Source organism: Blastomyces gilchristii (assembly GCF_000003855.2).
Source record: "Blastomyces gilchristii SLH14081 genomic scaffold supercont1.5, whole genome shotgun sequence".
In the NCBI taxonomy this organism is placed as follows: Eukaryota; Fungi; Ascomycota; class Eurotiomycetes; order Onygenales; family Ajellomycetaceae; genus Blastomyces; species Blastomyces gilchristii.
In genome coordinates, this window is record NW_003101678.1 from 2685517 (window position 1) to 2701580 (window position 16064).

At 47.0% G+C, this 16064-nt stretch overlaps 5 protein-coding genes across 8 annotated transcripts; 2 read left to right on the forward strand and 3 right to left on the reverse strand.

Moving 5' to 3' along the window:
- Positions 1 to 179: 179 nt before the first annotated feature.
- Positions 180 to 3977, reverse strand: BDBG_03475. 2 transcript variants are annotated; one of them, XM_031721266.1, is made up of 11 exons: positions 3866 to 3977; positions 2426 to 3793; positions 2239 to 2346; positions 2013 to 2102; positions 1893 to 1956; positions 1761 to 1824; positions 1579 to 1693; positions 1298 to 1512; positions 1204 to 1236; positions 1104 to 1140; positions 180 to 1036 (listed from the first exon to the last, which is right to left on the reverse strand). In XM_031721266.1, the coding sequence occupies exons 2-11, from the start codon at positions 2618 to 2620 to the stop codon at positions 503 to 505; spliced, it is 1455 nt and encodes a 484-aa protein (XP_031577764.1). In that variant the 5' UTR covers positions 2621 to 3793; positions 3866 to 3977; the 3' UTR covers positions 180 to 502. The 2 variants fall into 2 exon arrangements, with proteins under 2 accessions (XP_031577764.1, XP_002626311.1); XM_002626265.2 differs by having other exon boundaries at positions 2426 to 3977.
- BDBG_03476 (uncharacterized protein) lies at positions 2212 to 4644 on the forward strand. Its single transcript, XM_031721267.1, has one exon. It carries the CDS (start codon positions 3958 to 3960, stop codon positions 4321 to 4323), a length of 366 nt encoding a protein of 121 aa, XP_031577765.1. The 5' UTR covers positions 2212 to 3957; the 3' UTR covers positions 4324 to 4644.
- Positions 4188 to 8418, reverse strand: BDBG_03477 (GTPase binding protein Rid1). The gene is made up of 4 exons (XM_002626267.2): positions 7718 to 8418; positions 6591 to 7641; positions 5952 to 6520; positions 4188 to 5882 (listed from the first exon to the last, which is right to left on the reverse strand). Exons 2-4 carry the CDS (start codon positions 7620 to 7622, stop codon positions 4961 to 4963), a joined length of 2523 nt encoding a protein of 840 aa, XP_002626313.1. The 5' UTR covers positions 7623 to 7641; positions 7718 to 8418; the 3' UTR covers positions 4188 to 4960.
- Positions 8419 to 8616: 198 nt separating this feature from the next.
- Positions 8617 to 10742, reverse strand: BDBG_03478 (SNF7 family protein). Its single transcript, XM_002626268.2, has 2 exons — positions 9902 to 10742; positions 8617 to 9812 (listed from the first exon to the last, which is right to left on the reverse strand). Exons 1-2 carry the CDS (start codon positions 10178 to 10180, stop codon positions 9237 to 9239), a joined length of 855 nt encoding a protein of 284 aa, XP_002626314.2. The 5' UTR covers positions 10181 to 10742; the 3' UTR covers positions 8617 to 9236.
- On the forward strand, positions 9890 to 16046 carry BDBG_16837. 3 transcript variants are annotated; one of them, XM_031724707.1, is made up of 4 exons: positions 9890 to 12259; positions 12329 to 13837; positions 13905 to 14603; positions 15207 to 16046. In XM_031724707.1, exons 1-4 carry the CDS (start codon positions 11522 to 11524, stop codon positions 15954 to 15956), a joined length of 3696 nt encoding a protein of 1231 aa, XP_031577766.1. In that variant the 5' UTR covers positions 9890 to 11521; the 3' UTR covers positions 15957 to 16046. The 3 variants fall into 3 exon arrangements, with proteins under 3 accessions (XP_031577766.1, XP_002626315.1, XP_031577767.1); XM_031724708.1 differs by having other exon boundaries at positions 10447 to 12259; positions 13905 to 14556; positions 14625 to 16046; XM_002626269.2 differs by having other exon boundaries at positions 10375 to 12259; positions 13905 to 16046.
- The last annotated feature ends 18 nt before the right edge of the window (positions 16047 to 16064 follow it).

The following is a 16064-nucleotide window of genomic DNA, read 5'->3' on the forward strand; positions in this document are numbered from 1 at the left end:
ACGCTCCAAGAGACGACAAGATTGGTAAATTCGGGTGTACGAACCCCATCCCTCCACTTTCACTTACAAGTGAACTCTTCCGTGAGGATAAAGCTCTAAAAATATACGTTGCGGGGTTTATGGAGGGAGTGGACCCTTTTGCGGGGGGACTCCTCAGCGGGGTAATTTACCTTGGGTAGAGTGGGTTTTGTATGTACATTAGTTTAGAATCTTGTTTCGTTTCGCTTGGGCATGAAGTGTACGAGATATCTTTCCATTCTTGGTTCTGGTATGAGATGAGCATGAGAGAGGATAGGATAGAGAGCTCTGGTTGATGTTGAGCATGCTGGAACATGGAGGATTGCATCTGGTATCTCCGATTAAATCAATAATAAAATCCAATAATAACTTCTGGATATTATTGGTATAAGTAGACGTAAATAGCTAGTAATTTATCCTCCCAGGAAAGTCATATTCCCACTGTAAGCCTTATGTAAATCATCAACAAATCAAATCCCTTTGCTCACAGCGTATATTTAAAGCCCTCGAGCCCTTCAATCGGCTTCATCGCAGTCCCTGCATCAACGTGCTTATTTCTGCGCCAGAAATGGAAAGTTGTACAAGCCAACAACGCCAGAACGAGGAGCTGCAAGCCGGTCGTTGTCCACAGGCCGGGAACAAACTTGGGGGCATCCACCTCACGGAACGTCGTCGAGGCAATAATGCCCCCGATCGCGCCAAACCCAATCTGCAGTGCACTTCCAACAGATCTCTTCGACTGCATGCGGATATTGTTAGATTGGTAGGCGAGGATGGCAGGAATATTTCCTTGACACCCGGCGGTGCCGAGGAATATGCCAAGGTAGCGAACACCGGATTTGGGGTGGTAGGCGGTGATCATAAGGCCGACGATGCCGATGATGCATTGCGCAGCGATGATGGGGGCACGGAGGCGGTACTTATCCCCCAACAAGGCGAAGGAGTAGGCAGAGATAACTGCGAAGATTACGGGCGGTGCGGAGAGGAGATTTGCGATGCCGCCGCTATATCCCATGCCCTGCCAAATTATATTTTGTGAGCTTGGACGGGTAAACCAGGTAGTGTGTTCTGGTTATGTGTCTTACCTGAATGATGGCTGGTGAGAAATAGGCAAAAGCGTATCTAAAAGAACACGGTTAGAATGTCTATCCAGTCTTCCCTCCCATCCATACAGCGGAAACTCACGCAGGGGTTGTAGTTGACATAAACATGAAAGCACTGTAGGTCGGTCGGTTAGCGAATATTTGTGTCTTTAGATACGTTCTGCCTGAATACTTACAAGGCCCAGAGCTTCCCATCCTTCAGATGCTCTCCAAACTTCGCCCAGGTTAGAGGGTCGTTCAAGGCATCAGCCCGATCTTTCTCGATGCGGTTTTTGATAAAATCGGCTTCCCGTTCCGTCAGGAAACCTGTCTTTTGAGCCTTGTCCGGGAAATCAATGATAAGGAACCACGAAACGATTCCCACCACTTGAGTGATAAGACCCTCAATGATCTGATGCATATCTAGAGTTAGCTGGTCCTCATGGGATTTAGTCCCGAATTTCTTTATAAGGCTTACGAAAATCCATCTCCAGCCAAGGTAGCCTTGTAGCCCTTCCATTTGCATGAGGCCATATGCGAGAATAGAGGAGAAGCCTCCAACAAGGACGGAAAATAGGTAGAATGCGGCAAGTCTAGCACGGAGTAAGCATTTATGTCGGCCTTCGAGTTTTTCTAGGGTAGAAAACGAGGTATACGAACCGTGTTTGCATCTCATACCGAACGTACCAACAAGAGATCAGGTACACGCAGCCAGGGAAAAATCCTATGAAAAATTGCCAAGGTTAGCCACAATGTCTGTTCATGTCAATGGTTGAGCGTATGGAGGTATACCAGCTTCGAAGAACCCCAAGAGGAAGCGCAGCGCAGTAAGAGCTTCATAGCTGTTCACGAACCCCTAGAAAAAAGTTAATACAAAGTTCAAAAATTGAAACATCGAAGCTAGCCACGCACCTGACCCAACATGAAAGACCCCCATGCGAAGGCAATGAAGGCAAGCCAGTTGGCACTTCCAACCTTTCGAAGGACGATATTCGAAGGGAGCTACAGATCACCAAATAGAAGGATTAGCGGTGTTATTCTTGTACGGGGAAGCATCAAAAAAAAAAAAAAAAAAAAAAAAAAAAAAAAAAAAAAAAAAAAAAAAAAAAGTAAAAATTTTTCCTTTTGTATGACTTACCTCGAAAAGGAAGTACGGAATGAAGAACACAAGCAAGGCAATGGTATATCGTGAGCCTATGTAAAGTTCCAGCTCCTTGTGCATCCCGGCCACGCGGGCATTCGATATCTGTGAAAGAAAGTGGTTATCATCCTGCTCAAGCAAGCGGTATCAAAAATGAAAACCGATGATAAAAGGGGAATCATACATTGACACGGTCGATTAGCGCAATGGCATACAAGGCTCCTAGGATGGGAAGTAGCCGCCAGTCGACTTTGCGTATCAAGGCTTTCTCATTAGCTGCTATGGCTTCATCGGCATCCGCCCCGGCAATCTCGATTTGCTCTTCCCTAGAAGAACTATCCTCACGCTTCTCGTGGTCCACCTCAGAAGCTTGAGCCATATTTGTTTCAACAATTGGAGCCAAGTTGCGAAAATGTTCAATTCAAGAGGCAAAGGCTAGAAAACAGTATGATAGGGGAATACCAAGTTGGTAAAGGGGGATACGCTTGAGTGGACAACCCTTCTCGTGAAAGTTCGAGATGCTCTGATGTTTGTTTCCAACTCATTGTCCAAGGCATGGCCAGTTTCGGATATGAGCGACAGCAATGCTTTTAAACCATTGATTTTACGGTGACCAAACATTCCGCAAACGATAGAAAGAGCCGAAACGATAGAAAGAGCCGAAGAAATGCTCATGCCTTGGTTGGCAACATGCAGGTATTACAACCCCCGCTTTTGTAGAAACAGCATCTCCTAACCAGCCAAGGAGAGGTCGTTGCGAGAATAGGGCGCCGAGGGACAAGGTTGGTGGCAGGCCGGTGTCTTCGTCTGCTCAGCTTCTCGATTCTGGCTACGGCCAATGAGCGGCATATGGAGTGATGGAATGGCGTTTTACCCCAGAGATGATAGGGGGAAATATATCGGGTCCCATATTATTTTCGTGGTAAAGGAGAAGTTGTATGCTAGCGCGAGTCCAATGCCCTGCTTCCGAGGTGAACATTCCTCAACTTCGAGATCGAATTCGGGAAATGGATGCAGGGATATTTTGCAGAGCACTTGACACTCAGTAACGTGGAGGCTAGCTCGAAAGTTAAGCCTTGATTCTTAACCTTGTCACAACCTAGCAAAATGCGGGGTGGAGCCGTCGTATAGTTCCGAAAGAATTCCAAAAAAATAAAAATAAAATATGCTGACCCTGACTGACTGCTTGGGTTGTTTCACAGGCAATTTTCCTTGCACTAGGGGCATGAGGCCGTGTGCAAATGAGGGAGGAAGAGGCCCTGACATTTGATTCATGCAGTGCGGTCGGTGGTAGCCCAAGTTGCACTGCATACTATGGTAGGACGATGCACGGAAAAGTCCAAAACGCAGCTATCCCAGTTAAAGTGTCAAGACCGATGCAGGAAATCCGGAGGATTTAAAATAGCGTCTTGGAAAGCTGGCTCAATCCCCAGCTATGAGGTAGTTAACTAGTTACACGACATCTGAGTGGCCGGCGGTGGTGGCGGCTTGCGACTAACAACAAGCGACCTGACTCCAATAATGTAGCGGCTGGCATCAGCACCGGCATTGTCTGTGACATTTTTGCCCGAGATAGGGAATTAATTTATGCTCCCCCTTGCACTTCGATAGAAGCAAGACTCACGAGCAAAAGGACCCCATTCTCTAGCTCGTTATGGCGGCGACATTTGCTCTGGGTACTGACAGGTTTGTCGTGTCCACGAATGTTGTCGTTGAATGTCAGCTGATATCTATCTTAGATACGGGCTTGGATATACAGTTAGAACTCAACAAACGTGCATACTATACTGGCGAGAATGTAATCATTCCCACTGTATCTGTCGATTCCCCCCTCTATTTTTAACTTTGTTGAACCACCTCCACACCTCGGCAGGACGATGGCAGGTAATAATAATAATAATAATAATGTTGAAGGATCTGGAAGGGCGTGAATCCGACCAACAAGTCGACCGCCAGCCCTCAACGGTTCCCCGCCAAATGGATGAGGTATTCATGACTGCCGGGAATGCGGGGCTTAAGGAAACTTTGCGCATCCACTTGAATGCCGCGGAATGCGTTTTCTTTTACTGCAGCTCGCTCTAGATTTTTGGGAATTGAACTAGTGTACAGAGCTCTTCAGAGAGCGCTACTTACTCTGCCGCCTAGATGGAAGGAACAGAGTTGCTCACTGGACTATATCTAGAACACACGAGATCAATTGACAGAGGTTTGTTTGACGGGTGCAGCTAAATAAATAAGAGGTTTAAGCAAGGACCTATTCCCTTATACGGTTAAGAATATGATGATATTTATAAAAAGTATCAGGGAAGGGGTAATAGAACTCAAAAAGAGAAGCAGGATATCAAACATAAACAGTCACGTTAGAAGAATTGGAATGTCATTAAATATTCCATTCATTCATCACTCATTGATGCCTCCTGACAAGAAGAAGGCATGACATGTAATTTGTGCGGTGCGTTTGTTCATCAACACCATTCCCATATGCAAAAGCAGCATACCAAAAACATAAAGGGAGCTCTGCCAGTCATTAGCGGGAGAAATTCAAATTGAAAAGAGAAGTCACCATCCAAAAACCAAAACGCCGCAGACAATGAGGGGGGGAAAAAAACGAAAATAGAAATATACAAAGGAAAAGGGTCGTAATGGGAGTCCAGAACCCGAACTATGAAGATACCACAGCATGAAAATGTGGGCTTTTTTATCCAGGAGATAAAAGAAGTCACAGCCAACCGTCACTAGTTTCGCCCGCTTCACGTTCAAGACCACCTGCGAGATCTAACTTGGGCGGTTCGTCGCTCACTAGCCCTGCACGCTTTTTCGGAGACCCCGGGGTAGCCCTGATGGGGCTTCTGGGGGCAGACTCCGAAACACCCCGGGGTGGACCTTCGCGGACGTATTGGAACTCCCACCCGTCTTCTGCTGCCGCGGCAACCCAAAGACGGAGTGAATCGTGCACAGAGGAGTAGAATTTCTCCTTACAAGTGCGTAGGCTGGCACCCATCACTTTCTCAAAGCCGGAGGCCTGAAGTTCGGCTCGTAGATTATTGCGCTCACTAGCAGTGGGCAAAGCTGCAAGTAAACCATTCATCAGATCGAGATGGTTTGCGATATAGTTGGTGGCATCCCATTCGACCCCACCAACATAAGGGGCAGCGGGGACTGGGGGCCGAGGAGGGGGGAAATAGCGTTTCCCGTAGGGTTCAGAATCAACCCCTGTAGCTTTTGCGACAGGAATAACATTGAGGTGATGGAGGAATATCCAAAATACCTCCTTAGTCACATTACTGACTTCCTTACACCACACCCGATACGGACGCGGTTGATAAATACTTGCAATGAAGTTCAACGGCTGGGATTCCTCTGGTGGAGTCGGATCCCGCATATACGCTAGGATCGTTTTTGCCCGAGGCACTAGATTGTCGGGAGATGCGGACGAAAGGTGGGTGAAAAGCAGGCTAAGAACAATACCCCGGGTTGTGAATTCGCTTGGGCCTTTCTTCTCTTCATCGAAGAGCATATGCAAAAGCGTTGGAAATAGCACAGACTCGACCGACGAAAGATGACGGAGAGCCAATGATGTCGTGCAAAGTGCTTTCAAACAGAGAAGGGTTTCGTGTAAAAGGGCGTCTTCGTGTTCCTCCCTATGAAAAATGTAAGTGAGCATTTTCAAAAGATCAGATATTATTTTCAAGGGATGGTAAAATACGCACCGCCACTCCACTTTGAGGATCCGGTACAAAAGTTCAATGATTTCATCCATTCCTCCATGCGAGATAAAGGCGTCAACCCATGCCACTGTCTCATTTCTCAAAAGTATTCTGAGTTTGTGTAGCTTGCCCACTTCCACTATCTCTGGCTTCTGAACCTCTCGAAGGTAGTGAACAAAGTCAGTGGGATCAGCTGTATGGTCTGGCTGCACCTGAGGCGCTAGCCCTGTCGTTGAGCTTGAACTAGATAGGCCTCTAGAAGATACGGGCCGAGATAAATCAACGGACTTTGGACGCTTATGAGCAGCCATGTTCTCATTGCTCTTTTTAGGCGAGGATATGTCCGGTTTTGAAATTGAAAATGGACGGTTTCGGGATCGGGATCTGGATCCCTTACCGTTAGAACCCTTTCTCCCGTCCGCAGAACCACTCGATGAGTTTCTATCGTTGGTAGGGTTTGATGAACCAGCCGTGCAAAGATCAAGATGATGCTTCCGTATGAAATCAGCTTTGATACTCGCATCCAAAGAGCGCATCTTATCGCGCATGTTATGAGGAATATTCCGAGAATCCTTTTTTCCCCGCAAATGAAACAGTTAGAAGATCATTATCATTGTCTCATTCTCGGAACGTCTATCTTACCAGAAGTGCTTCGAAAGCTCCATCGATCCCTTCTGGGTGTAAGGGTTTCTGTGGCTCGGTCTCCTTTTCCTTCGCGTTGAATGCTGTGATAGCTGCTAACACCCGAGACCCACGCTTTCCACCCGATTCCCGCCGCTCCTCCAACGCGTATCCCGGTGGAGATCCGCGACGAACGTGATTTGCTGTGCGGCTATTGCCTCCTTTCTGCCACTGTTGTTCTCTGGAAGCTCCTGAACGTTGCACGGAGGCTAGCATATCTCTAAAGGATGAAGAACCGGGTAATATATATTCTGACTTCGGCCTTGCCTTTGTATCAGGGCGTTTCGTTAGAGACGGTAGTTGATGGCCGTGAAAATTCCTCTGCTTGGATGGCGAGTATCCCCTAGGAGTATACAGCGACATTTCTTCGTCTAAGGTTCGTCCTCTCTGTGGCAGATAGCGGTTGCTACCCTGGTCTGGTTGATGCTCTTGATATGGGCTTCGGAAATGAGTCCATACTGGCGAAATTTCTGCGCCAGGTGACTGAGGAGGATTCATATTTTCCTTGTCTTTTTGCTGTTTGTTGGAAGTATCTTCCTTACGTTCACGTTGGGACCTTCTGAAAATCGCCGACAAACTAGTAGAAGATTTTGTCTTTTTTGCCTTCTTTTCCCGAGAGGTTACCTCTGGGGATGGAGGTTTGTTAGGTGATGTGAAATCCTTCATAAGTGACCTCAATGATACGGAGCTCTTAGTTTTCTTATGTAGACTATAATCCAGCGTGCCCTCAGGGGTTTTGTGACGGGAACGGGGGCTATTTGGGGCATCACGATTATGGGATATTTCAGACAACGGTCGCTGCATATGGGAGTGTGGATGGTCGAGAGGTAACATGGGAGGGGGCATGCCCGCATGCTTGTTTTGAGGGGCACTACCGGCTGAATGATTCCTCTTGTGAGCTTTTGAGGGGAAAATGGACCTCAGGCCCGAAGCCCTTGGTTGGCTCGAGTCCTCGTCAACAAAAATGCCCGCGTTTTGCATGGAGGCCGCCATTCTGCGTCTTCACGGGGTCCTGTACAATGAATGATATTAGTATTGGGGGCACAATGTAAACAAGACAGGCATCGGATATGCTGGTGTTAACTTACTCCGCTTTAGACAATATCTAGTAGCACACGATAAATGAAGCTATAATGAAGCAGAAATGGAATGCAATATCTGTAATCTAGATATTTACACGATTGATAATGAGAAGGAAGAAGAGGTTCAAGTAAACAAGCCCGCAACTGTGTCCGAATGGAGGCAGCTATGGGAAAACTCGACCATCAATGCTTCATCCTCTTGAAGGCAGACGCAAGGAAGTCAAAGTAAGAAACACAATAGTCAACAGAACAGGAAATTAACAAATATTAAGGACCCCCATGACAATAATAAATGAATCGGTGAGCGGTGTTCAAGGATGGGCTTCATTATGATGACGGAAGAAACATGTGTTCCGGCGTTGCTGCAGCAACTGGGGGAAAACCCCGATAACAGCTGGCGGCGGCGGCGGCGGACTTAGCGCACAACAAAAGCCTGCGTGGAGAAACAACGCATACATAGGAAATGCAGAGGCGTGATTGAATCCGATATCAAGATTCAATGAGTGGTCACCAATAATTCTCTGACCTCAGTAACTATCTGTTGTTTGGTATGCTACGTTCTTAGCAGCATTTCTTCCATCCAGCAACCGGATCCTGGCAAGGATTCTTCCGCCTTTAACGCGTTACGCGCTTAGATAGCCAATAGACCTAATATATCTGCTGCTCGGGACTACTTGGAGATTTCGGCGGCAGACAGTCAGACAAACAACAGACGAATTTCAAGCATGCATATATAATAGCACAAGTAGCTTGTTCTGAATATCTTTTTTAAGTGGGACGAGATAGACCGGCCTTTTTCGTGCGTCCCCTTTCCAATAAACATGCTCCATCTCTAACGGCTCATTTAGTCCAGTAACAGTCAAAATCCAAACCGTATTTCTATTGACTTGAGTTGCCCAAGTAATGGGGTGGTGGTTAATTGGACTTGTTGCTCATGTGTCAGAACGCTTTTATATATCGAATATGTGTCTTAAACTGGTCCTCCTAATCTTATGAAAGAGAGTGCCTTGGAATACCAGAACTTACAGATCATCCAGATGTCTCTAGATGGCGGCGTAGAAGCTTGAAGATTGACAATTGAACTACCTAGGTACCCAGCGTGGGCTCTAGGGAGCGGGAGTGAAATGAGCCATGTCTATTGCATTAATAAAACCCTCATATAGCTGGAACAAGGTTGGATACGTATTATTTATATCTAGGGGTGCCACTTAACGAAATGAGAACCAGGTATTCCACTGAATTCCACTACAATAGTGGTATGAAGGTATGTGTGAGTTCCTGACTTAAAGATGGTTTCCCACTTAAACCACATCCCGCATAATTTTGAAACGCGTCAAAAGAGAGGTAAGTAATCTGAACGCCAAAGAAGCATAATGCTATCAAAAAAAGGAAAATAAAAAAAAAAAAAAACCGTTGAAGCAAGGCTCGGAATAACACAAAGCACAATTTAAATCCAGGTCATGGACGGGGAAGAGGGTACTGAAGTCTCTTTCCAGAAAGGTGAAACAGACCAGACATAGCCATCTCATCCAGCAGCCTCTTTAACCTTCCCTTCCTCAGGCGGTTCATCCACAAACTGTGGCGGCCCAACCTCATCCTGCAGAAACGCCGGCATCGCATCCTCACCCAGGACATTTTCAAACATCGACTCCTCCCCAAGCGCCTCCAACTCCGCATCAAGCTCAGCCTCATCCACGTCCTCCGGCACGTCATATGCGCGGCTGATGCTCTCCTGAATCTCATTCCCAATCTCCATCAAATCCTGCATCTCATCCTGCATCCGCTCGATCTGGTCGATGTCCACCTTGCCATATTGCTGCTTGAGTGTCTTGGTCGTGGTCTTCATCGCGTCCACAGTCGTCATAACGTTTTTCAGATTATCCTGCATCATACCTGCTTGTTCCATATTCCATGACTGTTGAGAGAGTTGGTCGCGCTGGGCTTCGTATTGCTTGCGCCGTTGTAGGACCTTCAGCGCTTTTTGACGCATAGCATTCTTCCCAGGCCCGTCACGCATTTTGGCCATTCGCGATTGGTAGGAGGATAATTCTGCATTTAGGGCGGCGAGTTTGACGTCTATGCTTGCGACGCGGTTGTCGACCTGTTAGTTGGTTTTAATAAGTGTTTACAATTCGGTGGCACTTCCGAAAAGGGTGGTAGGGTTGGGTGGCGGGAAAGGAAGAAACGCACATTTGAGATTGCGGAATCGAGTGTCGGTCTCGGAGCAGAGGTCTTGGTACCAAATAGCCGGTTCATGGCTGGTTGTTTGGTGTTTATGTGGCCGCTGCTATTGGTGTTTGGAGAGGTGGTGGGGTATTGAGGGATGGAAAGGGGAAAGGTAGGTAGGGATGGCTGAAGGAATCTACTAACGTAGGTTATAGCTTTGGATGGATGGATATATTGCAAAAAATTTGGATTTGGCACATGCTGTCCTGTCCAACCTGTTACTGCATCGGAAGAAGATATCATTACCTATTATCCTTCATCTGAACCGATGATGCCTGGCGATCAACTGATGTCAGGGCCGGATCACATGACTCCTGCCAAGCCATGGATCAAACGCCAAACGGATCCGTCTCAACGTGGAAGAAATCGCAAGAGAAAGCAGGAATTTATATGTTTTTCATTTGTTGTTTCTCATTAAAGAAGAGTTCAACATTGGGTTTGCAACTAGCTTTATGAATACAAATCTTAAAAAAATCCCACTTGGTCCTTGATTTCGATCAAGATGACAACTAGTATCACATTAAGTTGGCTTCAAAAGCCAATCCGCTGGGAGCCGCAACAAAAGTTTGTTTTTTCAAGGGATCATTTGGTTCATGCGGAAGAAAGGGATTTTGTAGGACCCTGTTCCGAAGCGGTTTGCGCTGTGGAAGTTTGGTCTAGACAGCGGTTGGTGGTTACATGACAGACAGACATGATGTAGCCGAATATCAACCAGGCCTTAGTAGCAATGTATACAGAATACGATATCTGTTTAATTTCGCACCTATCCTTCTCCGCTGTGCCCAGTGACAGAATTGTATTCACTCTTGTGGTTGTTGTTGTCGTTGCAGTAGGAGTTAAAATATTTGCTTTGCGCGGCGGTGTGGTCGGTCATCTCAATATTTAGCAGAAAATTTGGACTGAGCCTCACCCACGCCAACGCCAGCACATCTCACAACTGCCACTTGCCGACCTCACCTCACCATCCGCTCACACGATACCAACCTCCCGTTCTTGACTCTTGCTGGCCTTAGCTCTATAGGCAAGGCTACTTTTAATTATTTATTCTTGTTCATCTTCATCGTCATTCTCTTATTCGAAGGTACGTTGCTACCCTTCTTCCGGCACATGCATGCAGCCATTTCTTCAACAACCCCCCCCCATTTCCCCCCATTCACGTCAGCATCCTAAATAGCCCGCCCCCCTTGCATCTTCAACCACACCTCTTTCCCATGCGCCCTGTTCGTATACCGATATACCATTTTTGCATAGCGCATGGCCGCCTCGTCCATATTTCTATGCTCTATTCCTATCCAACACGTTTACGATATCCTCGAAATTCCCCACGATCTTAGTGCCACCATAATACCCATATCTCCCTCTGTACACCTCGCATCCCGTGCTTGATACTTTGCAAAATTATCGTTATTTTGCGGATAGCAACATTTGCGCATAGATTCTCGGATTCAGAAGCATACTTGGGGATCAAAAGAAAAAGAAAAAGTTTCAAAAAATAGAGAAGTCGCCGACACATCACCTCGCATTTTCCCTGACGTCAATGAAGTATCGTTCCCGTTTTTGTCTCTGGTATAATTATAACTCATCATGTTCTGGCGTTTTGGCGGATATGCAAATATCTCCGCCATCGATACCCTCCTTGAGAAGCCAGATGTCTCCCTCGAGGAAGTTCTCGATGAGTCGGAGCTTATGCAAGAGCTCAAACAGCATAATACAAAACTCATAGAATATCTACGTGACGATAATGTCTTGAAACGATTGCTCGACTACGTAATTTCGCCCAGTCTGATAGATGACGAAGATGACCACGATGACGGTGCGCAAGAAGAAAAGGAGAGGGATAGGGAGGGAGAATCAGCGGAAGGTCAAGAGGCGGCAGTGACTGCGGATTCATCGGAGAAAGCCAAGGAAGAGGGACAAGAGCACGCCGACGATAATCCCACTCGTTTAAGTTCCGGTCTCGACATCGAAGAGCTAGAAAATGCGGAGAAGTCACGTTTGAAATATTGCTACATTGCTTGCGAAATCTTGTCGTCCAACTCCTGGTCGATCATAGAATCGATGATGCTCAATGAAGGATATCTGCGGGACTTCTGGCGCTTCTTGTGGAGGGAAGCGCCGCTTGATCCACTCCAATCCGGGTACTTTACCAAGGTGAATGAAGTTCTTCTTGAAAAAAAGACAGAAGAAATGCTCGCTTTCATCAAGTCTTTAGATGGTGTAGTGCCCACGCTCCTTCGACATGTGGATAACCCAATGATTATGGATTTGCTTCTGAAGATTATAAGCCTTGAAAGGATGGAGGGTGGCCAGGGCGTTGTTGAGGTGAGCAGCATTGTTCCATTGCACACCCGCCCAGAATAGAACTAACCTAACTAACCGTTTCAAATTTAGTGGCTGCAATCACAGGACCTGATACCATCCCTGTTGTCTTGCCTCTCAACGGAGCATACCTCTTCGACTCAGACATCCGCCGGTGATTTTTTGAAAGCAATCATCACAATTTCTGCCAACGCGGCGCAAAATGACCAGTCTTGTATCGGACCCAACAGCTTGACGCGCCAACTAGTTTCCCAGCCCTGCGTGGAAGTTCTAATATCTTCAATGTTAAAGGGTGGAAACCCGCTTACTGTCGGAGTTGGGATTGTTATTGAAGTGATCCGCAAGAACAACTCTGATTACGACCCGGAAAATGCTGGTGGCCCGGACTCACCCCCAACGATTCATGATCCTATATACCTTGGGACTCTCTTGCGCATGTTTGCGAAGAATGTGCCTGGTTTTATGAACCTGATACTCAGTTCACAACACACAGTGAACGAAGGTGGTCAGCACAAAGTTGTTGAAAGACCCCGTCTCGACAGCGCCTGGGGAACTAGTATTGAACCCTTGGGGTTTGACAGATTCAAGACGTGCGAACTAATGGCTGAACTTCTCCATTGTAGTAATATGGGTTTATTGAATGAAATTGGAAGCGATGAATATATCAGGAAACGTGATGCAGAGCGTGAACGTCTACGAGCACAAGGTGTCTTCACCCACGGTGAGGATGACTCGGGTTTTGAATATGCTGACAACACGAATGAGTTCGCAAATGGTATCTCCCCATCTGCACTTGGTTCCGGCTCGCCTGAGGATATCAAACGGCTTGACGCGTCTCAGGCTGGTGAAGAGGATGGTTTCGAAGATGTTGCTTCATCCGGAGTATTGATAGACGATGTCAAGGATGATTTCGACGAGAAGGCTGAAGGGGAAAACAACGCGAAAGCTGGGCCTGAACCGTTTACAAGTATCCCACCACATGCACCTAAATTAGGCATTAGCGATGACTTTGTAGATGAACCGCTAACCCCACCGGAACAAGGGACCTCCCTGGATGCAAAGGTTATTCAGCCTCTTTCTCCATCTCAAGCTAACGACCCTTTATCACCTACCGCATCCATCCTCACCCAAAAAGTTGAAAGCTTCAAGATTGACGCCGAACAACAGCATAGCCCTAATGAGAAGCATGCCTCCTCCCCTCGGACTGAAGTTCCCACTCTTGGCCTGCCCGAAGGTCAACTTTCGGAAAAACAAGGTGGTAGTCAAGGAGATCATGAACTGGATTCATTGCTATCTCCGCACCTAGAGGATACACCTGCACCGCTATTCGCCGCAAAAGACTCTCCGCCAAAAGGGGAAACACAACCACCTGGCCAGGAAGGGACTGACGGGAAGGTGGAAACTTCAACTACCTTCGATAATAGTGGCGTAACTAGTTCTCTAACCCCGTCGATAACAATGGGCGATGCTGGAGAGAACGTTGCACACCCACATATCCAAATAGATACCGACGGTCAGCCAGTGGTAGGGGATTATCTGAAGATAATGTTTGTAGAACATAAAGTCATACCCACGATACTGGTAGGTACATGTACAGTCTAATTCGGATTTGATACATGACAGTATAGTAGCTAACTTACTGCAACAGTCATTCTTTTTCCGATTTGCATGGAACAACTTCCTCCATAACGTGGTATATGATGTTGTTCAACAAGTATTCAACGGCCCGATGGATCGTGGCTTCAACCGGTCCTTAGCCATTGACCTATTCGAATCGGGCCATATCACGGAACAGATTGTTCAGGGCCAACGTCGAAGTGACGAAGCACAACGGACGAAAAACATGAGATTAGGATACATGGGCCATCTAACTCTCATCGCAGAGGAAGTCGTAAAGTTCAGCGAACGCCATCCTCCTGAATTGTTGTCTGCGACGGTAATGGAGAATGTCCTCCACCCTGATTGGATTGATTATGTGGAACGAACTCTGTCTGAAACCAGAGAACGGGATAACGCAATTTTGGGGGGTGTTAGGCCCGATATGTCCATTGGCCATCGACAGGCGGTCCTTAATGCAGTCAACGCCTCACAGGGATTCACGGCCTCAACGGCCTTAGCCAACGCCGGTTTGAACGGAGGGGCCCCCGGTGCAACATTCGAAGGGTTGGACATTGTTAATCAAGGTAGTGCCTCGGGTGGTGCGTTTTTCGGCGGAATTGGCGGCCCCTCCTTGCTCAGTGGATTTGGAAGCTCGAGCGATGACGAGGATGAAGAAATGGAGGACCCAGAATATGAAGATGGTGCGAGAAAAGGCCCCTCAACTAGCGCAGAGAGCGGCTCTGATAATGTGGGTAAATCTTTCTTTCAGGACATTGATATGACCGACCGATGATGGCAACCTTTTACCAACAAACCTCGTTTCATGCTGCCGAACTCGATGTTTTGGAGCGGTGTGTTGGTGACATATGGGCTACTACTGTACTTTTGTAGCCTCCATGGCACATTGTATGGCACCTTGGCATGAGGTCGTTCACGGTCGTTTATATCGAGCGATTTTATTTTCATTCTTAAGGCTCCATATTTTTGCACAAGGCGCTATCTCAAATATGTATAGACACCAAGGCTGCTTGCTCGCCATTCCTAGACCTTCATACCACAATTATCTTTGTTCCCATTGGATCAGATACTTCTTCTGGCTACATTAGGTGGTTGTTGATTACTCTGATCTTTTCTCATCCTATTTCCCAAATCCTTACAACAAAAATTCTCTAATTGTTGGTACTCAAGTCTTGAGGATTTGATTAAGGATAGTATACTGATGGTTACCCTAACTTCGCTTCTCTACTTTTATTTTTAGCGCCCGGGTTGTATTTCTGAAGGAACAGGAGCATTAAGCAACACCTAACTTCCGTTGTGCATTATCGCTAACCAATTCTATTTAACCTTACAGGAAAGCTCCCATGCGACAAGCCAACCGATCCCCATGCTATCACCGCCTGCGCCTTTGAACATTCCACCATCCCGAGCTCGACTTCAACTAGCCGCACGCTTAGCAGCTCAAAAGGAACGGGCTGAAGCCGCCATTTTATCGCCTTCCTCGGGCGACATTTCTAAGCAGACTGAAGCTCCCTCTTCAAGCAACAGTGGCCAATCAGTGAACTACGGTTTTGGCCTTCAATCTATCCTAGATAGCTTCGGATCGCACGCGCAGAGGAATGAGGGATTTGACTCGTCAGCAGTGGGAAATACGTCGCCTTACGACCCATTTACTTCCCCCTTTGCGACATACGGAGGGCCGTCATCCCCTCCATCTTCCCTGTCTAACTTTCCCCAAGTTCACTCGTATTCGTCCAACTCGTCCGACGACGGCGACGACCCGTCGACCGAAGAAGCGGTACAACGGAAAGTTCGACTTCCATTAGAGGTAGATGATGAAGACGCGGATGAGATGGGTGATATAATCGGGCCTAATGCGGAGCTTGTCTCAGCTTACTCCGACGAGGAGGACGAGACGCTGGTTGGAGAGCCGTTGGCTTATTCCAACTTCTTCGGAAGCGTACCCTTTGGTAGTAGTGCATCGGGGTCTAGGTTCCGGGGTGCCGGTGTTGATATTCTGCATGGCTCAGAAGATCGACATGACAGCAGCGATGGCGAGGAGGATGATGGCCTTGTAGAGATTTTGGTACCGGGAAGGAAATAATGATCCATTTCCTTTTGGCATATATGACTGTCTTACGCGTTTGATGCATTCCGCCCCTGTTTTTTCTTTCTTTCTTTCTTTCTTTCTTTCTTTCTTTCTTTCTTTCTT